This window comes from Passer domesticus, chromosome 6 (assembly GCF_036417665.1).
Source record: "Passer domesticus isolate bPasDom1 chromosome 6, bPasDom1.hap1, whole genome shotgun sequence".
NCBI classification, from domain to species: Eukaryota; Metazoa; Chordata; class Aves; order Passeriformes; family Passeridae; genus Passer; species Passer domesticus.
Window position 1 is genome coordinate 74186861 of NC_087479.1, and position 14082 is coordinate 74200942.

At 45.4% G+C, this 14082-nt stretch overlaps 1 protein-coding gene across 1 annotated transcript; it reads left to right on the forward strand.

Moving 5' to 3' along the window:
• The first annotated feature begins 1039 nt into the window (after positions 1 to 1039).
• On the forward strand, positions 1040 to 13034 carry LOC135304048 (RNA polymerase II elongation factor ELL2-like). Its single transcript, XM_064426344.1, has 11 exons — positions 1040 to 1102; positions 2691 to 2795; positions 3533 to 3786; positions 5633 to 5757; positions 5890 to 5980; positions 7305 to 7575; positions 8317 to 8570; positions 9127 to 9251; positions 9663 to 9753; positions 11052 to 11404; positions 12728 to 13034. Exons 3-10 carry the CDS (start codon positions 3601 to 3603, stop codon positions 11115 to 11117), a joined length of 1209 nt encoding a protein of 402 aa, XP_064282414.1. The 5' UTR covers positions 1040 to 1102; positions 2691 to 2795; positions 3533 to 3600; the 3' UTR covers positions 11118 to 11404; positions 12728 to 13034.
• Positions 13035 to 14082: the final 1048 nt, after the last annotated feature.

Below are 14082 nucleotides of genomic sequence, written 5' to 3' on the forward strand. Positions count from 1 at the left end.
TCCACGTTGTACTGCACTCACCAAACATGTCAGGGTAAAGGAAATTCTCTAACAGTATTTTCTAGTATTAGGAGGAAGTATTAGTATATTCCCAGCTGTGATGCCTAGTGGAGAACTCCAGCCACATGCACATCATTTTCAATGCTTTTCCACTTATTGATACAGTTTTAGCAAACATAGAAATTAACTTTCATTGGCTCTTAATTTCAGTTCCACTAAATAATATTCTATCTTCTATTTGGTTTGATGTCTCCTTTCCCATGCTAATTAGTCCACATTTTCCAGTCCATTTATCATACCTTCTTAGATTTTATCTCAGCCAATTGTGCCTTCAGAATGAAGCAGTTGGATGGCAGCAGTTGTTTTTGTTAAAAAATGTACTTAGGCTGAAAAACATTTTAGAGATTTTTAAACTCCACTGGAATGTGACACAATTTGTGCTAAATTATTAGATCAGCCAAGTAACCCCAATTTTGGTATATCTGTCTTACCAAGGAGAAACTGTTTCCACTTCACATCTATTCAAAATTGCATCTAGAGCTGAGGAAAAGAGAAAGGGTTTTCATGCCTCTTGAGAGTCGAAATTCACCTTACGCAGATGAAATTCTTCTTGGAGCTGACTCCAGGATGTACTTCCATAGTGCCAAATAAATTCCAGTGTTGGGTCATGCCCTGAATTCTTAATCTTTTTGTGAACCACTATCACCTGGATTGTTAGCTGAGCACTGCCCAGTTCAATTGTACTCAGGCACTTGATTTCAAGGGAAGCCTGTGCCTATAAATTCCAGCAATTGGGAAAGGATGACTTGCTACTTGAAGGCTTGGCTGCATTAGAGGCTAAGTGAGGGTCGCTCTCTCAGGGCACTTTTGTAGCCGGCTGCTTTCAGAGGGAGAACTGTGTCAAAGCAGCCCTTTTGAGTGATGGAACAGCAAACCTTTGCAAGTGCAGCTCTTGTTTAAAATGAAGGGCCTAGTTAATCAGCAGTAATGGAGAGTAGGCTGAAGATTTTACAGAAAATTTCTTCTTCCTTTTAGCCAAAAGCCAGCGAGGTGTCACACAATGGAAGTGTGCAGGATGTCAGATTGTATAACCCACTTGGAGGTATGGTTGCCTTTCATATTTTGTTCAATGTCTGTAAGATTTTCAACTTGGCAATTCATTTTTGCAGCATATTCTTGGGACAGGGGATCTCTTGTGTTCAGAGCTCTCAGCTGGAGGTGGTTTGGCCTCAGGTCAGCCTTGCAGTGTCTTGTCAGTGCATTCAGGCACTGGTTTGTTTTCCCCTGAGAAACCTGCCAGTCCTTCCTTGTTCCCATACTGCTTGATGGGCTGGAATTTGGAGCATGGATGTCATGGTTTGGACCCACTCCGTGTACCTAATTTCACTGCCTTGGTAGCAAATGTGTTGGTTTTGCAGTACCTAGGCACTGCCATTATCCATTAAATTTAATTAGAAATTGTACCTAGGCACTGCCATTATCCATTAAATTTAATTGGAAATTGAAAGAAAATGACCTTGAGGAAGTCGCACAGAGAATTTCATAAGGTCAATATGGGAAACTCTGCTTGATTTAGTTTTTTGTATTGGTCATTAATAAGTCAGTGTTGCCACAATACTGTGTTGGGTTCTTTTCAAGGAAATTGGAAGGAAGGCATTGATGTCCTCTTCCCAGTGGATTCCATCACTTCCCGCAAAGCACAATGTGCTTAGGGGCTGCCATTTGTTGATAATCTGTTCTGAGTGCTGTTTCCCAAGGAGCCTGGCTCCAGGCAGACACCAGGTGCACATTCCCCTTGCAGGCACTCTGTGGTGCTGCCTGCAGCAGTGAGCTGAGCCAGGTTCAGCCAGCTGCCCTGAGAAAAACAGGCTCTCACCTGGCTGTGGCTGCGGTCACCTGCCTGCAGGGACATCCCTGCCCCTGCACGTGCAGCTCTTGCTCTGCCTTAGCCTAGTGCAGAGCATTTTGAGGCAGCACCATGGTGGCTTTTTGGAGAGACAACACTAAACTTCTGAATTTCTCATTCGGGACATTCTGTTTCACATGTGAATGAAGATTTGTGTGATTCTTGGTGGTGGTCTACGTAAATCCTAAGGGAATATTTAACATTTAGTAGCTGGGGTCTGAGGACTGGCAGTAGTGAGACAATTGTGGAACTTGGGGCCACTTCTGCTTTGGGCTGGCACAGAGAATCTCAGGTGAGACAGCTCTGGTTGCTGGTAGGGTACAGGTTGCCTTTTGTAACATGCTCCATGCAGTATCAGTTTGGGACTGGTCTGTGTCACCGAATCAGAGAATATGTGACTTGGAAGGGATCCACAAGGACATGCAAGTGCAGCTCTGTCCCCAGAATCCCACCAGGTGCCTGTGGACCTTGTCCAAATGCTTCATGAGCTCTGCTGGACTTGGTGCCATGAGCCCACTAAGGGAGCCTGTCCCAGTGCATGACCACCCTGTGGTGAAGAACTCTTACCTAATTTTCATCTTGATGCTTGATTATGGTTTCAGGTAATTTTCATTAGAAGTCATTCAGGGGTATCATTTTGGGAGGTGTTTTGCTTGAATGCTGTGGGAAGTTTCTGTACCTACATCGGATTGAACTTCTCAAAACACTAGCAGTGTCCCCACTCAATAACTGGCATGTTTACCTTGTTCTAAGTAATTGAAATGTGTGATGTTTGTGTCATTAGGTTTGCAGGCAAATATCAGAGAGGCATGGTCCAAGGAACAGGAAGTGGAGAAAGGCATTAAAAGTTTGACGTACATTGAAAGATTGAAGGAGCGTGTAAAGAAAGGTCAGTCTGTGTGTGTGTGATGGAAGACACAAAGCTCCCGGATGTCTCACCAGGACTCAGAGAGTCTCCATCAGACACCAAGCACGAGTTCCTGGTTTCAAAGCAGTGCCTGGTGTGTCATATCCCCTCCCTCGACCTGCTGGCCACGCTTCCCCTGGTGCAGCCCAGCACACGGTTGCCTTTCTGGGCTGCCGGCACACGGTGTCAGCTCATGCCTGGCCTCTCATCCACCAGCACCTCCAAGTCCTCCCCACCTTCATCCCCAAGCGTGTCTCAGTGCCAGGGCATGTCCCAACCCCAAAGATGCAGCACTTGGCACTTGGCCTTGTTGAATCCCATGAGGTTCCCAGGGCCCTACTTGCCAAGGTTCTCCTTGTCCCTCTGGATGGCATCCCATGCCTCTGGTGCTGGCAAACTTGCCAAGCTTGCATTTAATCCAACTGTCCATGTCATTCTTGACATAGCTCACTGCTTGAGCTTACAAACTGGGAAAATCATACAAAAGCACCATGCATAAAAGTAATTTTTCATTAATACCATCCCTCCAATATCATTCGTTTACCAGGTATTTTTAAGGATTGTTTATTCCCAATGCTTTACTGTTTGGATTCTTACTGATCTATCAATGCTGAACAAACAGAGTTTCAGCAGTCTCGGTACATCCTTTTGAATCAACTTCCTTGCCTTCTCCCAACCCCCCATTTGACAACTCTTTTTCTGTTTTTCCTTTACTGAAGTGAAAATACCAGAGCTCAGGAGAGCCCCATGCAGCTCTCCAGATCTTGTGCCTGAGAGGAAGAGAACGATGCCCATGAACCCTGCCAAATTCTTCCGGAGAAATTTCAGGACTGTTTCCCAACAACCCATCAGAGACAGGGTGATTCATTTACTGGCTCTCAAGAATTACAAGAAGCCAGAGCTACTTTCCCACTTAGAAAGAGAGGGAGTTGTGGAAAAGGACAAGGAATCTCTTGGAAAGATCCTTCAGGAGGTGAGATCCTGGAGTTGCTGCCAGCAATGCTAACTCTCAGCTGTCTTACTTCAGGGTTTCAATTAGAAACTAATGAGAGGCTTAGGAAATACTCCTGGTTTAGATTTTTCCATCAGCTTTACCCAGTTCCCCCCAATGGCAAGCCCATGTGAGGAAAGAAAGAAACCTTCCAAACTTGGGAGGCATTGTTGTTTTTCTAGAATGGCTGGCAATGATAAATTCTTTGTAACATGCTTGCTTCTCATGCCTTTTTGTAATCCTCTCTCTTTTCCTTGGACTCTTTAACTGCTTCATGGAGGAACTTCAGAGGGTGAAAGTCTCAACTGGATGAAACACTTAGTTGAGGTCCTTAAAATCCTGGGACAAGTTTCAGAGGAGAGAATTTTGGTAGCTGCCTAGGGCAGTATTTCACTTGAAGGGAGTTGGTGGCCACTCGATGGTACTTGACTGCTGCTGGGATCTGTGGGGATTGCTTTCCAGGGGAGGGTGTTTCAGGCAAATACTCCATGATAGAGATGGTTCCCAACTTTGAGCACAGGGGTTCTTTGTTGTCATGTGTATCAAGTCTTCAAATTCCTTGGCACCTATTATTATTCAGTAACTTTTCCAGGTGTTTGTTTAGTTCCACTGGTATTTCTTGATCATTCCTACAATTCACATTGATGGAAGGATTCAGTGGCTGTTTCCTTCCTTTTCCCATATTCCCCATCCATGTAGGCTGTTACTGAATTATGCTATCATTAAATAGCATATCATGCAGCAATATTTCCTTTTTAGCTATGAAAGAAGGGATTATAGGATTTCAAAGCTCAGCTCCTTAGAAGGTAAGAGGTGGAAAAATCTTCTCCTTTCCCTTTTCTTCTTGTCAATGTTTAAGGAGATTTTGAAGGAGTAGTTTCATGTTTGCAGTGTGAACTGCCTCAAGGTACTGGTTTACATTCTGAAAGGGCTGTGTGAACAGCACTTCATCCTGAAAACTATTATTCACATTTTTCTTAACTTCGCAGCAGGTGGCATTGTTTTTGGGTATAGAGGAAAAACCGGTAGGGTGAACTTGCTGAGCTCTTACACTCACAGCCTTCCTTCTCTTCCAACTCAGCCTTAGTTGTGCTTTTAAGAAGTAAATTCCTGATTCTGGGTATCTTGGTTACTTTTTAGCTGTTGAAGTGTAGCTCTAGGTTAGTTATCTCCTACAAGTGTTCCACAGGAATCTGTAGCTTCCTCTGAGCAAGCTTGAGAAAGAAAAGCAGTTCTGTTTGCAGAGACAAATGCCAGCATCCTGTGGAGCTTCACGGGATGGTGAAAGCATGCCCCGTTAGAGGCCCAGGCTGTGCTCTGCCATGGCAATGCAGCTGGGTGAAACAAGAGGGTAGCCAGTGTGTTCCTGAGGGTGGAAAAATATGGATTTGCCCATGGAGATGATGTTCTTCAGGTCTTACTCAAAAGAAAAGGGAACAGAAAAGAAAAGCCTGGCCTCTGCTTGTATTTCAAATGGTGAAGGTTGAGAGCTGTGGCATAGGGGACTTTGACTCTCAAAGCTGTGTTAAAGACCAAAAAACCTGGATCCCTGGTGCTGGGAGAGGTTTTCATAGCATCCATTTCCTCCATGCTTCCAGCACTTTGACATTTACTTACCTCCAAATTTCTAGAGCCCAAATGGACCACACCTCTTTAATATTGTTGCCTCTCACATGTCAGCTCCTTTGTTCTTCACATTGAACAAAAGTCCAGGAAAACTGGTGCATGATTTCTTTTCAGCCATGCTTTAGCTTTGCAGTACCAGTTTTACGTTTGTAGTCTGCCTTTAGGTGAAATGAACATTTATGTTTTAAATGTCTATCCTTAGGTAGCCAACCTGGATGCAAACGAGAATTCTTTCAGCTTGAAGGAACATTTCTTTAAAGACATCCAGGAAGATTGGCCTGGCTACACTGAAAGAGATAGACAGACATTGGAGGTGACCCTTTCTCAGTAAGTTCAGTCAGGATAACAACCACTTCAAAAAACCCTCTGGGAAATGAAGGTCTGTTTTCCCTGTGAGAAAAGAACGATGACTGTTGATAGTTTTGCTTTGTAACCTGAAATGTTGGGCCATCCTTACAGAAAACCAACTCCATCTCAGAATGCCACCAGCACCAGCCAGTCACCATCTCTGGGACTTTCTGAAGGAGATACTCTACCCAGAACTGCTCAGGTATTTTGTGAATTTTTTAAACATTCTCTACCATGAATGATGTCTTATCCCACTTGCTCTTGGTGTCCAAGCTGTGATATGAAGCAGTAGTGCTCTCTTTATATTGTATGAACCTGAGGCGTGTACTTCCAATGGGATTCCTGTATACTTTTCCAGATGGTTACAATGTCAAAGCCTGCAACAAGCTTGCACACATGACTTATTTCTCATGGTGCATAGGAAACTCTGCTAAGGACAAGATGTGGACATGTTTTTGGTACCTGGCTGTGTCTGTGCAGGGTTCTTGAAGATATGGCAGTTATAGTACTTAAAACATGCACAGACATGCCAGTGCTACTGTTTGAAGAGAAATCTTAGGGAAGTCTAGAATAAGGACAAATTCCCGTAGTGAGGCATTTGTAGGAAACTTGTTTTTCTGTCCTAAGCAGCATTTAGGCTCCCATTTTGACTCAGACTATCCCATGTGTGAGAAGAGGACTCTCAATAATCAGGGAATACCTCAGACTTGTCAGGCTTAAAATCGGAGCATGGTCTGTTTTCTTACAAACACAAGAGGGCAAGGCAAACCTTTTGGAAAGAATCTTGGAAAACACTGCATGAAAGGTATATTTCCTAAACCTTAAAGAATTCTCTTTAAATAGAAGAGGAAGGGCACAGCTCTGTTTTTCCCTACTCTTTTCCCAGCCAGAGCAGGAAATGTTGCAGGGCCCAGCATCCTCTTATGTCCTGCCTCCTTGCCCACAGGATTTCTGTCAGCAGGCGGGCATGGAGCTGTGTCTGGCACTCCTGCTCTGAGCTGCTGATGTGCACGGACAGGAGCAGTGTTTGCTCGGTAGGGAAGAGGCTGTGATCCAGGGTTTCCTCTGGAGAACAGCAGGAATGAGACCTGCAGCCAGACTGGGTCTCTGTTGTTATCATCTCTGTTCTGGACACGCTGCGATCGGCACTGCACCGGCGGCTCCTTGGGGCTGCTTTAGGGAATCGTGTGGGTGTGTGACAGCAAGAGCTGAGTGTTTTCCTGGTGTGTCTAAGGCGAAACAGGGAGCAAGATAAAACCAACCTGAGCTCCCCATTTTGGGGAAGCCTTTGATAGAGGTGCTGAAGGGAGTGTCTTTGTCCCAAAGCCGTTGAGCTACAGACTAGGAGAAAGACTTGCTGAATACTGGGGTGAGAAAGTAGGGATGAAATAGAGAACATATTTAGCTGCAGCACTCCTTGTTTGAAAGGCTGTTTTAGGTAAGAAAGGTGTGTTTTCAACCATTGCCAGTTCAGAAATGCTGTTTGTTCAGAATGGAAGCAAAACTAATCGGGATCATCTTTGCAGAAACGGCCTCTGGCTTCTGACTTTCTCAGTCCTGTGATGGGCAAGAAGCAGAGGATTGACAAAGAGCCCAGTGATGTCCAGCCAACAGCTGGTGGCCACTCTCCTTCTTTCTTGGACCTGCCTTCCACATCCTGTTCAACTTTGAACCCGTCTCCAATTGTCAGATTGATTTCCACTTCCACCCCGGAAGAACAAGAGAAGAATAAGTTTCAGATACATTCTGGATTCCCAGTGTCTGCCAGGGTGCAGGGGAAGACTCCCAAGTCCAAGGGTGAGTAAACAGAACGAGACAGGGTAAAAAAATCCCATCCTTTGTATTTTTATGAAATGCTTGCCATGATCAAAGCCAAAGAGAAGAGCAGGGAGCTCAGGACCCAGGCAGAAAAGGAGTCACACAATCCAAGTGCAAAGGGTATTAAAGTGATGGACCCCTTTCAGATATGCTTCCATTTAATTTTCTTACTGGATATCTATATGGTTTTTTGCTCATATCCAGCCTCTCATCCACCAGCACCTCCAAGTCCTCCCCACCTTCATCCCCAAGTGTGCCTCAGTGCCAGGGCATGTCCCAACCCCAAAGATGCAGCACTTGGCACTTGGCCTTGTTGAATCCCATGAGGTTCCCAGGGCCCCAGTTCCCAAACTTGTCCTGGTCCCTCTGGATGGCATCCCATGCCTCTGGTGCTGGCAAACTTGCTGAGAGTGCACATATTCCCACTGTCCATGCCATTCTTGATATAGCCAATGCTTGAGCTTACAAACTGGGGAAATCATATAAAAGCACCATGCATAAAAAGAATTTTTCATAAATACCACCCCCCAATAGCATTCCTTTACCAGGTATTTTTAAGGACTGTTTCTTCCTAATGCTTTACTGCTTGGATTCTTTTAGATTTGTAAATGCCCAACCAATAGAGGTTCAACATTCTTGGTGCATCCTTTGGAATCAACTTCCTTGCCTTCTGCAAACCTGCAATTTGAACTCTTTGTTTCTGGTTTTCCCTCACTTCAGGAGAAGAAGCAGAGGTCAGAGGATCCCAACAGAACAATCCAGGTCCTGTGCCTGAGAAGAAGAGGATGGTGCCTGTGAGACTTGCAGACATCGACTGGAGCGGCTGCGCTGCTGTTTACGGTCGACCCTACAGGGACAGGGTGATTCATCTGCTTGCTCTGAGGGATTACAAAGAGCCAGAGTTACTTGCTCGGCTGCAGAGAGATGGAGTCAGGCCAAAGGACAAGGATTCCCTTGGAAAGATCCTTCAGCAGGTGAGATCATGGAGCTTGTGCCAGCAATTCTTCCATCATGCTGTTCTGCTGTTCATAATTTTACTACTTCCTCACCTGTTCAAATTAGAGACTTTTCCAATACTCCTTCAAGATAAGTTCCACTGGTATTTCTTTTTAATAGGCTTTCATCAGAGGCACACCCATGGAAAGATGCAGTAGCTCCTTCTTTCCTTTTAAAATATTCCCCATGCACCTGAATGGTGCTGTTGCTGAATTATGCAAGCATTATTATATTAAATAGGATTATTTTCCTCTTTAGCTAAGAAAAAGAGTTTTGGAGCCTAGGCAAAGGACTCAAATTCAACGTGTGTACAGTTTTAGTTGATCGCAGGGTGACTTTTAGGAACTCATTCCCTGAACCTGCAAAGTTTGTTGCTGTGCTTGCCCAGGCAGTGGCAGGGCTTTTTCACCCTGCAGACATTCACAACATAATGAGAGCCATGTTCTGCCTTCCCAGCTGAAGTAGCTCCTTTAGATTTCTGTAGTTTGCATATAGGTGTAATGAAGATTTGTTTTCCTAAACGTTTGCCTGTAGGTAGCCAACCTGAATGCAAAGGAGAATTCCTTCAGTCTGAAGGAAGATCTATTTCAAACCCTTCAGACTGATTGGCCTGGCTACAGTAAAATCGAAAGAAAGAGTTTGAAGTTAATACTTTCTAGGTAAGTTCAGTCTCTTGGGGAAGGAAAAGAGCCTTTTCAGAAAAAAAGCCCTGAGAAATGAAGCCTAGATTCTTACAATATGCTGCACCAGCAGAGGCCCACCAGGGTCATGGAATCCAACTCCTGGCCCTGCACAGACACCACGAGAATCACACCCTGTGCCCAAGAGAGTTGTCCAAACTGTTCTTGAGCCCTCGCTGCAGTGACCACTGGCCTGGGGAGCCTGGTGCAGTGCTCAAACACCCTCTGGGCCATGAATGTTTTCCTGATGTCCTGCCTAAAGCTCCCTCAACTCTGCTTCATGTTTTTCCCTTGAGTCCTGACACTGAAGGGCTGTTTTCCCTGCAAGGAAAGAACTATGACAGTTGATATTTAGGCTTTGTAACATGAACTCTTGGACCATCCATACAGAAAATCAGCTCCATCTCAGAACCCCACCAGCAGCAGCCAAGCAACATCTCCAAGGCCTTCTGAGACAGATGCTCCAGCAAGACCTGCTCAGGTATTTTGTGCATTTTTAATATTCTGCATTGTATAGTAAATTTTAGCAGACTTGCTGGTGATGTAGAAGCTGTGATGGGAATGTGCAGGACCAGGCCTAGGCATGTTTTGCCACACACTGCTGTGACCTCAAGCTTGGGATAAGAAGAGAGGATCCAGCAGGGGTGGAGCAGCATTGTCCTGATCCAACTTTCTGCTCTGCCTGGAGACTTGAGCTCAGTCCCCACCCTCAACTCATTCCCTGGAGAAGGGCTCAAAGGGCTGGCTCTGCCTGTGTGACAGAACTGCATGAAAAATCTCCTGTGCATAAGAGGCTGCACCAGGTGGGGCAGATGGGGCCCTCTTGCTCTCTTCTCCCTCTGTCTCTCTGTCACTCTCATTGTTGACCCCAGCTCTGCACTATCCACGTGGCTGGACAAAACACAGCACCTACAGAATGGTGCTATTCCCTCACTCCCTCCTCTGCCTTAATTTCTCTCCTCCCTCCCTCTGCCTGGGCACAGCACGGCTGTCCTGTTCTACTCCATCCCTGGCCCTGAGGTTTGCTGTGCCTGTGGGGAGCTTGTGGCCATGTGTTGTGGCTCGTGAGGCAGCACCTTGGAGAAGCTCCTTGGGAGGAGCTGAGAGATGACTGAAGGGCCCTGAGCAACAGCAAGGGCTCGTTGGTAACCACTTGTGAAACTCTCTTGTACAAGTTTAAAGGCTTGTTAGCCAACAGCTTTTGAGTCTGCGGAGTGGGTGAGCCTGCTGGATTTAAGACAGCTGTACCTAAATGCACAAGAGTTTCTGGACATGTGACTGGTGTCTGTGTTCATCCTGATGAGAATTCACAACCAACCATAACATCCTGTACTCATGGGTTGTAATAGTGAAGCATTAATCTTGTTTTTAATGCATAAAAGTCTAAAACAGCCAGGTTCCTCTGTAATAAATTATGTGGGTGTTTGATAGCAAAAGCTGAGTCTTTTCCTGGTGTGTGCAAGCAGTAATTGGGACCTAGTCAAGACTTACCTGGCATCCCCATTTTGGGGAGGCTTTGCTGGAGCTGCTGAAGGGAGCCTCTACTTCCCAAAGCCTTTTAGCAGTAGACTTGGAGAAGGACTTGCTAAGTGCTAAGATGAGAAAGTAGGAATGCAGCAGAGCAGATATTTACCTGCAGGTCTTCCAGGTCTGACAGTTATTTTTAATTTCAAATGGTGCATTTTAAAACTTTGCCAATTCACAGATGCTGCTTTTTAGAATGGAGAGCAAAACCTGATTGTGATCATAGAAGAATGAATTATTTTGTTTTTGTTGCAGAAACGGCCTCGGGCTTCTGGCTTTATCAGTCCTGTCAGGAGCAAGAAGCAGAGAACTGAGCAGTAGCCCAGTTACATCCAGGCAGCAGCTGGTGGCCGCTCTTCTTCCTGGGTGCTGGCTTTAACATCCTATTCTACAGGAATGTCAGAGCCATCCCCATGGACTGGGATGTCAAAGCCAACACCCTGCCTCCAAGTCTGGGCTCCATTCCCCTGCACCCTTTAGGTTAAAAAAAAGACAAATGTTGGAGTTCTAGAATGCCAGCATGGATGTGTAGAGGACTACCATGTCCAAAAAGATGTGAAGAGAGCTGGGGAGGCTGAAGCAGTAGTGTCCCTTGGATTTCAATTAAGGTATTAATGTGCTGCTTTTCCTAACTTCAGTGTGGATAATGATGGAGTAAAATTTGATTATTAAGAGAAGCCTCTGTTTGAATTTTGGTGCAAGGAAGACCATATTTCAGAATTAATACTACAGATATTATTTAAAAGTAACTGTGAACTAGGGAGATAGAAAGGTAAAGGAGAAGATGGGCCAGGTGGGGGGAAGTGCAGAGATGAACACCGAGGTGGGTTAGGCCCGGACGGGCCCTCCCTTCCTGCAGTGCAGCTGCACAGGCTCAGCTGCAGCAGTGCTGCTGCATCCCCTCATGGCATTTGCAGAAGAGGAGGGAGAAGTGTGTGTGTGGTATAAAGCCCTGGAAATTGCTCACAGCTTGTGTCAGAGCAGTGATGTTGGCAGGGGCAGCCAGGCCTCCTGCAGCTCTGGGGCTCTGGGGCAGCTGCGGCCTTTGGAGCAGGCGCGGCAGGGCCCCGGCTCACACTGGATACAGCCAGGGATGCTCCGTGCCAGGCTGAGGGCAGGTCTGGCCCTGCAGGGCAGCAGTGCAGTGAGGCCTGTGCCAGGGCTCTTGCCAGCAAATGTCACTGGGCAGAAGCCAGTAGTGCAGGCTACTGCTTCTCTGGTGCCTCCCAAAATGTTGAAAGGCATCTGTAGTTTTCTTTTCAAACCTGTCCAACACACCAGTCTGGTGTAGCTGGCCTGGGATGCATCTCTAGCACAAGTTGTTGTCTGTCCTGGTACTGAATTTCAACTTGTTAAAGATGTGTGGCTTGTAAATATTAATCTCAGGATGCTTGGAAATGTTCATTTCCTGTGGAGGGAGACTTTGTCATCCAATAAGAACCAGACCTTAAGGCCCATAGGAGCAGAAGCATTGGTGTGAGAGTGCTGGGAAGTGGCATCTATTATTCTCATTGCCACTTCATCTTGGATTTGATCATGAGCTTGATAAACCTCACACCTGTCGATTTGAGGGAGAAGGGAATCAAGAAGGTTTGACTCCCATTGGTGGCTTTGAGCATTAATGAGTTTTTCCCTCCTGAGGAGCTGATATGCTTTGGGTTTTTGTTGTTGTAGTTTCTGACTTGTCTAGAGTTTGTTTTTCAGTCTGCATTATAACAGCCTCAGTTTGCAAAGTTCCCTCAAGGGTGGTGGCTCACAGAGAAAAGTAGCTCAAAAGATAAACTGAGTGTATTTTTACTGTTTTACATGAATAAAGCCAGACTGGACCAGCTGAGTGTGCCTCAAGGCTATTTTGTAGGAAAGGTCATGAAATTCTAAACTCTGCAGAAATGTTGGCACGCACTAATTTTCTTTTGATTTCTCCTTCATAGGGTAGCCCCAGCTACTCCGAGATGAAGAGCAGGTGCCAGCAGCTCCACAAAAAGCTGTCCCACATTCAGCAATGAATATCTGAATTTGGCAAGCAGCAAGTCCTGGAGTCCTGGCACCAGTCTTCTGCTTCAGCAAAGGAACATCTATGAGCTCCAGCTGTTTAATTTTAAAAGAAAATTATGTTTTTAGGTTTCCTCAAGTTAGTAATAAGGAGATGATTATTTGTTAAAAATGTAGGATTAATTAGTCTAAGATTAGAGAATTTAGTCTTGAACTTTAGCAATAAAGAAGTTGCATTACTGTTAACTCCTTCTCTTATCATCAGTTTTATCATATTTGGAGAATCTTTCTTCTGGTCAGATATTCTCTTCAAGACTTAGCTCTGTCCACTGAATGAAACTTATCAGTAGAGAATGGAAGCCCAGTACCTCTATTATGAAATTGAGCACCTATTAAGAAAATATTGTAGCAAATGGAAATTCTTTATGATAAGAATAAGCCTGTTTTCTGATTTTCTTGTGAATTTAAGGTCTTTGCCTTAAGGGGTGGAAGGCATAGAGGACAACCTCCTCCCCAAATGACCTTGTTGTGGAGGGTTGCAGAGGAGTGCCCATGGGCTGCTCTAAGCTGTCACCTGAAGCAGCTCTCAAGACTGCTTGGAGATCATGGCCTCACCTTGTCATGAGCCAGGGAAGATCCAGATCTCTGTAAGAGTTTTGTAAAAGACATGGAGAAGTGTTGGAGGCAAGGTACATCAATAGGTTTAAAAAGAGAAATTCCGTTCCAGTGTCCCTTCAGGATCGCTATCAGTTTCGTAGATTTCTCCAAACTAGTCAGTCACAACCAGTCTTTCTAGAGAGACACAGATGTTGATTCCTGCACAGACCTATGGGGACTTTAATGTCTAGTTCTTTTCCTAAATTTCTTGCCATTTATTTATTCAGCTGAAAAAGAGGACATGTTAGCAACAAGACCATAATCTTCTCTTGGGAAAGGATATGAAATTGTCTGAGGGAGGATAATATTTGGGAACACACAAAGGTGGCTGGGAATGCCCCTTTCTTCCTTGCAGAGCATTCTACAAATTCCTCCATTGTCTCCAAGCCAATGATGTTGAGTCCCTGTACCTGAGAGCCCTTGGGGTGTTTTATGATTGAACACCTGAGCCGTTGTTGCCCTTCTGTTCTCCTTCAAGCCAAGTTCAAGAAAATGTCACCTCCTAAACCCTGAGACTTGTGTCCATTTTTGCCTGGCTCAGGGGTGCTCCTCCAGCTCTGCAGTGCAGCAGCCCCAGGGATGCTGCCGTGGGGGGCATGGGGTGAATTGTGCTGGGCTGCCTCCCCTGGGCCTGCTG